General features: G+C 39.3%; 1 protein-coding gene across 3 annotated transcripts in view; it reads left to right on the plus strand.

Moving 5' to 3' along the window:
* Positions 1-12,547, plus strand: part of MTUS1 (microtubule associated scaffold protein 1) — a 129,156-nt gene that overhangs the window by 58,819 nt on the left and 57,790 nt on the right. For all 3 annotated transcript variants that reach the window (XM_056330766.1, XM_056330784.1, XM_056330775.1), the window contains one exon: positions 947-997. In XM_056330766.1, the coding sequence (XP_056186741.1) occupies positions 947-997 (51 nt within the window). The remainder of the gene's footprint in view (positions 1-946; positions 998-12,547) is intronic.

The following is a 12,547-nucleotide window of genomic DNA, read 5'->3' on the forward strand; positions in this document are numbered from 1 at the left end:
GACACAACCCAGACTAGATTTCTCAAGTTTGTGTTTAATTTAAGCAAGATTCTTGTGAAAGCACGCTGAGCAGTTTTGGCTGAGGGTAATACTTACCCACTTCAAGCATCTGATACAGAAACATATTTTATCTTCAACTTTGGTAAAAATGACCAATTTCAATTAAGAGTAAATCAAAAGAATAGATATGAATCCTCAGGCAAGCCCTGTAAAACAAAATTTTCACCTTGGGAGCAAAGTTTCATTTGCATGGCTGAGGTGAGGGAAACAAGTATGGTAGTAGTAAGAAACAGATTGTTTCCTGTCGGATCAATAGGATTCGTACAGGATCACACGTTATTTGTAAAGCCTGAAGAAAGCTGATTGGTGTTGTCAGTGGACTTTTTATAAACTTCTGCACTTGGACCTAGCAGTCTGAAAAAGTGCTTTCATTTACATTAATATCCTTCGAAATAATGAGGTTCTTAGGTCAGTTTTCACATGACTGTCAAACAATAGAGTGAGGGTAGATAAACCTTCTCAGAGCTTTCATTTTTATCTAACTTGATTGGTAGCACTTTTGAGAGTGCTGTTAATTTATACCTCTTTTATACAATTAAAATAACTGGAGCATATAGGTGGAAAATGTAACTCTGATGCTGGTATAGACTATTGGGTTTTATCTGTGGTCCTCTATGAATGAGTAAAATGAAACGGTGCTACCTGGCTTAAATGAAGTATGATAACTGTAATGGGGAAAAAAAGTTTGGCTTATTGGGAATTCATCATGTATTTTCCAAATACTTTAACCTTATAATGCTGAATTCTGCTGTTGAACGTGTCATCAGCCATCGCAAGAAGTTTGAGGAGCTTATGTGGAAAGAATCTAAAACAAGGCACCCCCATTGCCCCTTACTGGCTTGAAGTCTAATTCTCTCTCTGTCTTTTTTTTTTTTTTTCATCATAGGTAGTACTCCTGGAAGAAATGGACACCAAAGCCTGTCTTGTTTGGGTTCTGGTGAGTTTTCTGCCTGCATTTTTACGTTTTCTGTAGTGCAACTTAAATTAGGTTTATACATTGTATTAATATACTGGTTCTCTTCTTGGAAGAACAGTTTTGCAGTAAACCATCGCTGATTCTAATTTCAAGGGATATGGAGAAAAATCTTGGGTTTTTTTTTCTACCTACTGTCTTCTGGCTACCCAGCTCTTAGAATACACACTGTATGCTGTGCATCACTCTGTTTCCAGTGAAGCATAAAGAGGTTTTAACTGTAACCAGAAGAAAGTATGGCAGTGAAACTTGGATGTAGTTTTTGCTGTTTAGCCACAGTGAGGTGTATAATGGTTAAAGCTCGTGTGTTGTAGCTTTAAAAAAAAAATAAATAGAAGAATCGTGCTGAATATCAAGTTTTTCTTGAAGACTCATGGTAGATACCCTTCTGGTGTGAGCTGTCTCTGTATCACTGCAGGCTACACTTGAATAAGAAGTTGAAATTATCTGAGTGTGTTGATGTGTGTGTCTGTTTGTATGGCAGAGGGAGGAATCGCAGCCGATTAAGTGGCAGATGGTGTTCCAAATTCTGGCAGAGTTTTAAGGACTTCATACTGGGTTTGATTTTGGTGTTTGTGCCAATCAGGGCACCTGGTGCTAGTTTCTCTTTGCCAGGAGACACAGAAGTCTTCTGATGACATTTCTACTTCCGGCAATTTCCAGGTCTTTTCAACAGAGTTGGCAACCTAAATTTGTTTCTTGAGCATCAGTGTTTATTTGCTGAATTAAAAGTTGCTTGTAATTAATTAGTCAGTGAAAAGCCCTTTATGAAAGATACTGAAGATCACTGGAAAGCCCTATGTCCCTTGAGTGAATAGCAGATGTCTTTCTGAAAAAGGTGCTGTAGTGAAGCAAATGTTATGAATTTGAGTCTGGAATTACTGGGTAAATCAGTTCTGACCTGTAACTGGTACTGTGGCAGTACATTATTAATTTCCTGTAGTCATAAGGTGAGTCTAATGCTTTTGCCTTTTACTCTCTTGAGTATCAAATGTTGACATATTAATAGTCACAGAGTACTTTGCGCAGTATCTTCTGTTAAGAGTCAGAGCTTCTGACATACAGCAAGCATAAGACTTTGCACAAAGCGCTTATTCTGTTTGCTTGCTTTTATTGATACTTGGCTGAGCTAATGAGTTCAGGTATAGCCTAACACTAACTTTCATGAGCTTGTACGTAGCCCATTATGTAAGAGTGCAGAGGATGATATAGCCAGCAACATAATGTCTTCGTTAGTCTGAGGAAACATAATAAGCAATGAAGTCTGGTTTTGGACTAGAAACAGAAAATGAAATTCTTCTTCCACTTGCTTATGATAGTCTTAAAATATAACTTTCTTTTCCCCTAAATTTAGTGTGGCACTTTCTATTTTCCATACACAAAGTAATTAGTGCTCCCTCCCCTTTTTGCTAGCTTTATTTTTCTTGTGATTCAGCTTTTCCAACCTAATAAAGCATGTAGTTACATAGCCTTGAAGTATTATATTTGGTGCCGTAAAAACACAACTGTGAACTCCAAATTGGCTGTAATGTTCAGTGATTCTTTAGCAAATGCTCTTCAGCATCGTATTTTTGGCAGTTAAATAGCTGTATTTCAGTATTTGTCTTAATAAATCTGAACAGTTTCCTGTACTGAGTCAGCTTCCAAAATTGGATTGTATGTTAGGCTTTCAAGTTAATTCATTTCCAACTTGTACAGGGCATTAGTATAATTTCCCATTTATGAATGTGAAGTATTTTGCCTTTTTAAGAATGACTTTTTTCTTTTCATCCTCATTGTTGCAGACAGATCTTACAGAACAAAAATATTGTGTGGCTACTTGGGTGTTTTGCAGTACTATGTCTTACGTTTTAAGAAGAGACAAATGGTCTTTTTGGAAATGAACTGAAATAATGCCAGCTGGTACCATGTAGAATGGGACCTACTATCTTCTGGGGTTTTTTTTATGGCCTTGACATTATAAAGAAGCTTTGTTATAGTGATTTTAGCTGTTTAAAGCTTTTGTTCTTTTATATCTGTGCTGTGGTCAACTCTACAGTTTTTAGCCTCATTCAGTGAGGAGGTCCAACCCCACTTTTGTTTCTTGCCCCCGTGTACTCTGTCTGAAGGGTCAGGACTGGTTTATTGCGCCAGCACTCTGATAATTGATTACAATATTAAGGTATTCATTAAGTGTCCAGTTCAGTGGTTAATGTTGCTTCTCACATTACTTCAAGGATGGAAGAAGCGGGCGTCTCTAGGATATGGTCTCTGTTCTCTGTTTGTGCTCTTCATCCACTTTCCGTTAATTTACAGCAATGATGCAAAGCCAGAATCTGCTTCACAATGTAAGGCACAACACACTGCTGTTAGTATGCCTGTAAAACTGCAGACACTTATGTATTTGCAGCTATTTATTCCTTTTCAGTTTTAAAAAATTCACAAGGCTCCTTTTTGTGGATTCTGTATTTTTCATGCATGATATTCTAGTGGAACAAGTGATTTCTCAAAGTTTTGTGGCATATTGCTTCAGCACTGGCTTTAAAGCTAAGGCAACATTAATTTCTTGGTCATGGTATGTTTTATTATACTTCTTAACTTCAAGAAAGAATGTACATGTACACTTACTGTAATGTCTTGATGTAAGTATGACTCAAAATATTGCCTCTTGTGAGATGTGATTTTGAACTGGATGCAAAACTGCCACTAGAAATGCGTATTAGTGTTCTTTCCTTTTTTTTTTTTTTTTCCTTCTCCAGCCCTTCCTATAGAAAAAGTGACCCACTTCTAATACCCGTGCATTATATTACAGTGCAGTGTGTATAGGCAGTGGATATTTGTGTCTCATGTCTCTGTTATTGACTGAAGGTTAAGTTACAATACAGTAATCCCTGTATATGTAAGCCAAGCGAAAGCCCCTATCCTTTTTGGCAGTTCCAAAGGTAAAGCCATCATTTTAGGAGTAAAGACTAAATATTTATTGGAAAGCTTTATCCTGTTGTTTAGTGACCCTGAAAAGGACGTATGGTGTATTATGGATAACAAGTCACACTTATGCTTGAGGCATAACACTCTTGTCAGGAAAGCTAGGGCAATGCTGGATAAACCTGTGAAGTATTATTAAGTATGAACAGTGTGATTTATGTCATCTCTGTTTGTACTATGATGGAGTGTGCATAGGGGAATCTGTTACTAAAAGCTATAGAAGACATGAAAACCAAATAAGCTTCATCAAAACCCAGCACGTGCTCCATCGTGAAAGCTGGTATTCTGTTGTCTTATCTTCATAAAGTGGAGGTTAAAAGGCCGCTAGTTTTAGTTTAACCATTTGTGAGAAAATAAAACACTGAGGGAAGGAATAACTTCAATCAAGGGTCTTACTGAAAAACTGAGTAGTAGTGCTGAACAAGCCCAGATGGAGAAATAAGGTATAAATATAACAGTCCGTATAACAGCTGTCTCTTAGAGCAGGTTGTTGAAGGTGGGTGCTGGCTCCTCACTTAAACTCTTACACTGGGATGGGATGCTTTTACTAATGCAATATTCTGGTTCAAACAAAAGTTAATGGAAGCATACTTTAAGGTTCATTTAACACTCCTTGCTTTCATGCCCCCAGTCATTACTGTTGAAACTTGGAGGAAACAGGATAAACATCTCTTCTTACGTCATAGATTCTTTAATAGAGGTTACCCTCAAAGTATTTGCATTTTCAACCACTGGAAAACAGGGGATTAATGTACATCACACTGTGCTTGTGCTTTTTTAACAACAACAAAAAAACTTAAATGTTTTAAAATGATACGCGATACTGTGTGAAAACATGTAAGCTTTCGCTAAAAACTGGGAGGACTGTCATTCTGAGAGCTGACCAGCAGTTAGAAATGTCAAATACTTGAGATCGTCAGTGAATTCTTTTATCTAATTGACCATCAGTAGTCTTCAGCATGGGTATGGTAAATTACCCTACTGATCATGGATATGTGGTCAAGTGGCTTATGAGCGCTTTGTTTCTCATTTCATATTTGATCAGAAGATATTTTTGAGTTTGTTTTTGTTTGGGAGGGGGGATGCTTGCTTGCAAGAGAGTTTCTGTAAGTTGTAGAAGAAATTGTGCAAGCAGTGTTCTTGCTGCTTGGTGGCTTGAAAAGACGTTGGTGCACATGTGAACATATGTGCCCTGGCAGCCAAGACGGCAAACTTCTGCTTGGGGTGCAATCCACAGTATAATCATTCAGGTAAAAAAAGGTGATTATCCCACTGTGTTCAGTGTTGGTGCAGCCTTACCTTAAGCACTGTGTGTGGTTCTGTCCCCCACAGTTTAAGAAGCTTGTGAAGGCCCTTGAATGCATCCAGAGAAGGGCGGCAAAGCTGATGAAAGGGCTGGAAGGAGTGTTCTGTGAGGAAGTGGCTAAGGACTTTGGGCTTATCTAGTTTGGAAAAAAGGAGGTTCAGGGACCTTATTGCCCTCTACAGCTTCCTGAGGGGAAGCGGAGAGCAAGGTGCTGAGCTCTTCTTCCCAGTATCCACTACTAGGACGTGTGAGAATGGTTCAGAGCTGCACCAGGGAAGTTTTAGACTGGGCATTAGGAAGCATTTCTTCACTGAGAGCGTGGGCCAACACTGTAACAAGCTTTCTGGAGAGGTTGTTGATGCCCCAAGCCTTTCAGTGCTTAAGAGCCATTTGGACAATCTGCTTAACAGCGTGCTTTAACTTTTGGTCAGCTCTGAACTGGTCAGGCAGTTGAACTAGACAGTCATAGATCCAACTGAAACAGTCTCGTCTATTCTACCACAACTGCTCATATGACTGGTCACAGAGTAGGTAGGACTGGGGAGCTCACCTGAGTTAAAAACAGATCGGGAAGAATAGTGCTTTTGGTGGCAGTTCTAGCATAGATCATGAAACTGATGCTAGTGATATGGAGAAAACGGAGCAAACTGGTTCTGTCTCAGCACTTCAGGCATTCTTTGATAGCTTTATCTTAATATTCCCTTTTAATACTTTTCTTGCTGTATAACATAAATGTTACTAGGATTGTTGCTAGAGAATATAGACAGATCTTGTTTGTTTTTCTTGAGTACCCAGCTTTGCAGGTGCAGGGTTATTAAATGTAAAATTAATTTTCATCAGAAGAATGTCCATTCATGTAAAAAAAACCCCACGAGATCTTAAACTGCTATTAAAAAAAAGAAACAAAAAACCCACCCCAAAACCCCCTCATTTCTGATAAAGAATGTATGTTGCAAAGCTCTATCTAACAGTTTTCAAACACTGTTTCAATATAGTCTAAAGGGTAATTTTAAGTTTCACACACCCATTAAAAAAAGAAAAAAGCATTCTGTGGTAATCTGTGGAATTTTTCCATGAAGTAAATCTTCTCCAGTTGTTGAACCAACTCTGCTTTTTTTTCAGTGTCTTCTAATGCTGTACTCTGGAGCTCATGGGAAATAAATTCTCTTAAGAATCATACAGGAAATAGTTTTCAAATATTTAAGATATTTACCCAACGAACTATTTCCTGTTCTATGCTGGAATAAGCTAGGTGCCTTCTGCAGTGAAGTTAAAACCAGGAAAATCTTGTTTCTTAGCAGCTAATAGTTTTTTCCAGTGCTTAAAAGCACTCCAGGTGTTGAAAAGCAGTGTTTAAATACTTGTTAAAACTGGGCTGAGTGGCGAGGATTTTGGTCCAGGTCTTCCACATTGCAGGATTCGCATCTCTGACTAGTTCTAATCAGGAATTTCAGTATGGATGTATTGAGACTGAATTCTCACTCTCTCATGTTAAGAACTTCAACCTTTGTAAATAAGTTTGGTTTGTCAGTTTTTCTGTCTCTACTCCTCTCTCCAAAAGAAAAGCCTGGAAGTTTTGTAGAAAAACTTGGAACAGTTTTGTAAACTCTATGGGGTGAAGCAGGACCAAGATTAGATTCGGTATGAATTCAGTGTAATTAATATTTTATGCATTGGAAATTCTAGGAGTTGAGCTATAGAAATAAAGTCTCCTTTATCTCTTGAAAAGCAACAAAAAAATCAGGCTTTCGCGGATATTGTACTGTCCATTGGACTATTCTGTTCCCTTTCTAGCTAGCATAAGCTAGCTATAGTCCTTTTACAGACTTCTTTTTGTTAATCCATGTGATATATGAGGACTGAGTGATTAAATTGTCTCATGTCTTGTGATCTAGCCTTAGAATACCTTCAGGCTAATAAGGAACATTCTTATAAACAGAATCGAAGCTGCTTAAGTAGTGTACCTATTACCTGTGAACCAGCTATAAAAGCAGGTCTTCATTTTGCCATTTCTAGATTCACATAGATTTCTATATTTATTTATATGAGTTTCTTATTAAATGTATTCATTAGTGAGACATAACAGTTTTATTTTGAAGAGTTAAGGGAATATCTGTAAACCTGAAATAACCTTTGAAACCCAACAGCTGTTGCTTTCTTGCCCAGACTTTTTCAGCAGTACCAAATAAACTATAGTACAACAGCTGGATCTCAGGATTTAATTCCTTTGTTCTACGGAAGTCTTCAATATTAAATGGCTAATGCTTATGTTCAGAGAATGCCACACTAAACTCTGAAGTAATCTGTTCTGAGTGATTTTGGGGTTTGGGTTTTCTGGTTTTTTGTTTTGTTTTAAATAAATGGTGTTTTCCTGAGGTGGTTTATCACAGTAGAGAACAGAATGCAAAAACTGAGACACTTGACAACACGGTCTTAATATATTGCAGATTGGTCCCTTCAGCTCTCAAGTAAGCGTATCAGCGTGCTTATATACATGTTCTTAGTGTTCTTCCCAAACTTCATCTTCCAAAGATTAACACTTTGAGAAGGCAGTCTCTTGTTCCATGCTGAAAATTAGCGCTGCTCGCTGTGCCTTCAACAGATATCTTTACAAAAAACAATGAATTTTGAAAACTCAGGGGTTTGCTATGGAGTAACACATGGGCCAGCTCTGTTCAAATGGTGGTATTCTGCTGGCAATTTCTCAAATTGGTGGACTGAAAATGTTGGAATTATTTTTACAACTCCAGCAACGAGGACTTCGTGTGGGTCCTATTAGTTTTTGTATAGCAACAGAGCACCATTCATTAAGGACTTTTGTGGCATAACCCAAATGGTTTTCATACTACAAAGTCTGTTTCTTCTGTTAATGCTTTTAAAGAAGGACCCGTTTTCTGGATTTTAAGTTAGATATTTCAGAGATGTTTATTATTATCTAATTCCAAACTTCTGTGAGAAACTTGCTCTCCAGCTCTGCACAGCTACTCCAAACTCTCGGTGACACAGAACTCTGCAGGCTTTCTGTGGAGGGAATGTTTGTAGTTCACTTCTCTGGTATTTATTCTGAGGCTGGGAGGAATGTCAGTAGTTCTCTTCCGTGGTATTTTATTTTGCTGTTTCACAACAAGAAGCCACACAGGAGAAGAACAAAGAGCTGTGGTTTTCTCACACTTGTCTAAATACTGAATTAGGCCAGCCTCTGCATGAGTAGAGCTGGGGCAGCTGAAATGGATATCCACAGATTGTATCAGCTCAGTCCAACAGATGCTTAAAGAAAATTTCCAGTGTTGGGAGCTGGAGTTGAAGGCTTTTCTAGTGTGGAAGTCTGTCCTAATGGCTTTAAATTATAGATTAGGATTAGCCAGAGCTGGTGTTTTTATTACTATTCTGTCTGAATGAATTTTGAAGTATCTAAATTCTCACTATTTTTTTCAGTAATGAAGAGGACAGTAAGTTTTTGTTTTATTAAGAGACTTTAGAGCTTTGACTGACCTTCAGGGTCACATACCACTGTTTTCATGTTGTTATTCTCAACTGAATTGCTGTATGCAATGCTAAATTGTGTCACCTTCTTGAAAATGTGATTGTAGCACTTGGTTCTTTCTCTACTATCTTCTTGTCCCTTCCCTCTCCAGTTTAGCTTAGTTACAGATCTCTTCTGATGTTCTCAGACTTGGGTTTGTTGTTTTCCTTTGACTTTCTGGAGTTCCTTAGGGTTGTGCACATTGTTTTATGTGTTTGCAGTAAGCAGTGAATAATCCCATGTTGTTGTAATGGAGTTCTTCCTTAACTTTGTGGTGAAGTGTTAAGAGGTATCCCAAAGCTGACTCTTAATGTCCTCTTACAGTGTTTTGTTTTTTTTTTTTTTTAAAGTTATTTTAAAGTCCTCTAACTTGTTCCCTCTAGCTTTTTTTAAGCCCTTTCTTTTCCCATATTTCTTAAGTATTTTTTCAGGAGATACAGTAGTTTCCCATATTGCTGTCATTGACCCGTTAGGGAAATAAGTTGGCATAATATTTGAAAGCTCATGGATCTTGTGTCAAAGATGGTTGAACAGCTTGTAAACTGAGTGTACATGTGCATATTTGTCTGCACACCAGGGCCTGTGAAGAACATAACAGCCCATGGTGATAAGCAAAACACAGCAGTTGTGAGCTGTCTTTAATGTGCCCCGTGATCTCCTGCTAAACCACTAGCATGTCTTAGGACATTTCCTTGCCGAAATTTTGTCCTGACTTGCAGTGTTACTTTTTAGCAGAGGCTGTCTGGGTATTGTTGTGAGGCCATAGGTGAAGAACAGTTGCACAATACATAAAAATCAATATCGTGTGAATAAGGAATTAAAATATCCGTAAGCTGTGGCCCAAAGTAAAACTTTCAATTTTCCTCTGTTCCTTGAGGCCTGAGCTCACAAGGATTTGTGTATGCGCCTAGCCTGTCTCTTAACAACAGAGGTCCCTAGCACAGAGGTAGTTGGGTTTTTTGACACATATGGATAGATCATTGAAGCTTCATATTTTAAGGCATGTTGTCCTGATGTTAGTGACATTATTCACTGCTGTAGCATAGCAGGTTTTTTTTTCAAAGCAATTTTGACTGAGAAAGTCTAACAAAAATGCCATTTTGGAAGGGACATCCTGCACATGGAAAATAACTTGCTCTGCTCCCTTAAATCAGGTATTAAAAGCAACTTATTCTTGCAGTGTTTTCTGGCTGTTCTGAATTCTGAAAAAGTACAGACAATTTAAATGCCACCACTGTTGTGTGAGACACATAGATAAGCCTGATTTCCTGTAGCTGTTTGCCTGGGTATCCACTGCAGCATGACCTTCTGTTTGACAGGCTGCTGAATTTATAATGATTAAAAGCTTCTGTGTACTAGAAGAAACCTAAATTATTTAGGATTTTAGTTCCTGCTCTGAGGCAGGAAGAGGTTTGCTTTTTTCTTCAGGTGAGGATTGAAGCTTAAAATAAGTCCTGAAGCTGCAGGCTGCATCTGGCATGGCAGTGGGTGTTGTTGCCTGCAGGAAGGTTAGCTTTTCAAACTGGAGCACTGGCTAGAGCAAGGTGCGCACAGGAAAGTGAAGAGGGGACAGTAATTTTCCAGAAACAAAACCAAGGACACAGATGACCCTTTGGCTCTTAGTAGGCTCCTGCTTCTCACCTCTCTCTTTGCATAAGCAGTCACCTCTCAGTTCTTCCTGAAGTAAAGCATGCCAGCAAAATCCATCTGCTCTGCACTGCCCATGCTGTCTTACAACACACGGAGCCAGGCGTCCTCTACACGGGCTTCTCAAATCTAAAGATCTAGTGTCTGATTTAGACTTCTTTGCAATGAGACAGTTAATTGTGCTCCGATGGCTTTCTTGGTGATTGTTGGATGTGGAAGGAGGGGCAGAAACAGCAGAAACATACAGATGCTGTGTGCTTGGCCTCATGAGGCTGAATGGAAGAGCCTACAGATTCCAGCCCTTTGCTCCTTTCTTGTCACGTTGCTAATGTTCCCAGGAGTGACAGATGTGCTAAATCTGCAGGGGTTAAAATAGGTCTAGCCCCACCATCGATCTGAAGGTGTCATCAGGTATTGATGCATTTAGCAACCCAAACTGAATGACATGGTCATAACAGGACAGAGCCCATTTGTCCACGTTGATCACCGGTTTTGCCCTTGGAGTTGGAGGGAAGCCAGCAGTAAGGTGCTAGTAAATAAAATCTGTCACTCCTTTTGTCCTCTGTCTGGGCTGTATATCACTTCCTATTTTGTTCTGCTGTTTTCTGGTGTGATTTTCCATCACCCTTATCTAATGTCAAGATAGAAAAAGACCTCTCTGTGATCCTCATGTTGTGTGAAATGTAGACAGTGCATGTTCCTGGCATCCTGTGTTAAAATCGCATGGATTATGTCCTGGCTTTGTACCCTGTTGGCACCAGGCACTAGATGGTCATCGTAGGAGTACGGATACAGACCTGGAGGTGCTGTTTTCCTGAGCCAAGGAAATGACACTAGCCAGATGCACAGCCACCACAGTGGAGTGTACCACGGTGTAATGCAGAACTTTGGAAAAGCTGCATTGGAGGAACCTCTCCAAGTTCAGTCTCTCCTGGGAGCTACTCAGATAGGGTTGGGCAGTCCTCTTGCTGGCTGCTGTGAGTGCTCCCTGAGTGCTGGGTGCTAGATGAGACTGACATGCATTTATTGCTTTATATAAGTGCTGTCATGTCTGCTTCTGCATGAAGCAGGCTTGTTTTGGGTTTCTGGGGCTTAACAGAATTCCAACCCTAGAGGCTAGAAAGGGCGTTTTCCTGAAATCAGAAGTGTGTGGTTTTGTTGTGTGGGGTTTTTTTTTTGTTTTGTTTTTTTTTAAACATACTGTGATGTATGGCTTATATAAGCTTCATGGCTTATTTCCACCCAAGCAAAGGGTGGGAAAGAGGAAGCAGTGAAATTATTATTTGTGTGTCTGTGTAAAAAGTGTTCTTGTCTCTGCTACAAGGATTTTGATGTCCATATAGAGTTTTTATCTGCTCATATTTTGCCTGATGATTCATTCCTTCCTCAGTCTTCAGACTGGTTCATTACCTCATGCTTGCCCTTTACAGAATCTTTGCTCTAGCTCCTATTCCTACCAAGGAAGTTACAGTTTCTATGGGGCACTTAACTTCTCTGGTTTTTCAGGCTAATGAGAAGTTCTTTACTTTTTTCCTAGGCACTATTGCAAGGATGGAGAGAGATGGTGGGTTGTTTTTGGGGTGTCGGGATTTTGTTGCTGATTTATAGTTTGGGGTTTTTTTGTTGTAGTGGGGGGTGGTGATATGGGTTTTTTGGGGGGTGTTTTGTTTTTTTTTTTAACCTGTTTGCACTGTTTCTGCCTTTGAGAACATCAGATTGGGATGGTGAGAGAACATTTACTGCGTGGAGCAGTTCCTCCCTTCGGGAGCTGTTGGGAGGCAGGAGGAAGACAAAAAGAGAGTTTCTATGGGTGCCCTGGCAGAAAGGTAAAACCTAGTATGGCTGGGTATTGAATGGTGTTTGAAGACTGGCTGTAGGCCTGGTCAAAATCTCTAGACGCCTTCATTAAGAAAGGATTTGGCAATACTGACCTAATATTTGAAGAGATGGGCTAATGAACTACACTGAATATGCAAGGTTACTCTAATGTGCTGTAACAAGCCTTCTGGTTTACTGCTGAGTGTGGTTTCCAAGCATAATCATCATCCAGCACAGAAAGGAGGTGATGTCTTTG

This window comes from Falco biarmicus, chromosome 1 (genome assembly GCF_023638135.1).
Source record: "Falco biarmicus isolate bFalBia1 chromosome 1, bFalBia1.pri, whole genome shotgun sequence".
Classification (NCBI taxonomy): Eukaryota; Metazoa; Chordata; class Aves; order Falconiformes; family Falconidae; genus Falco; species Falco biarmicus.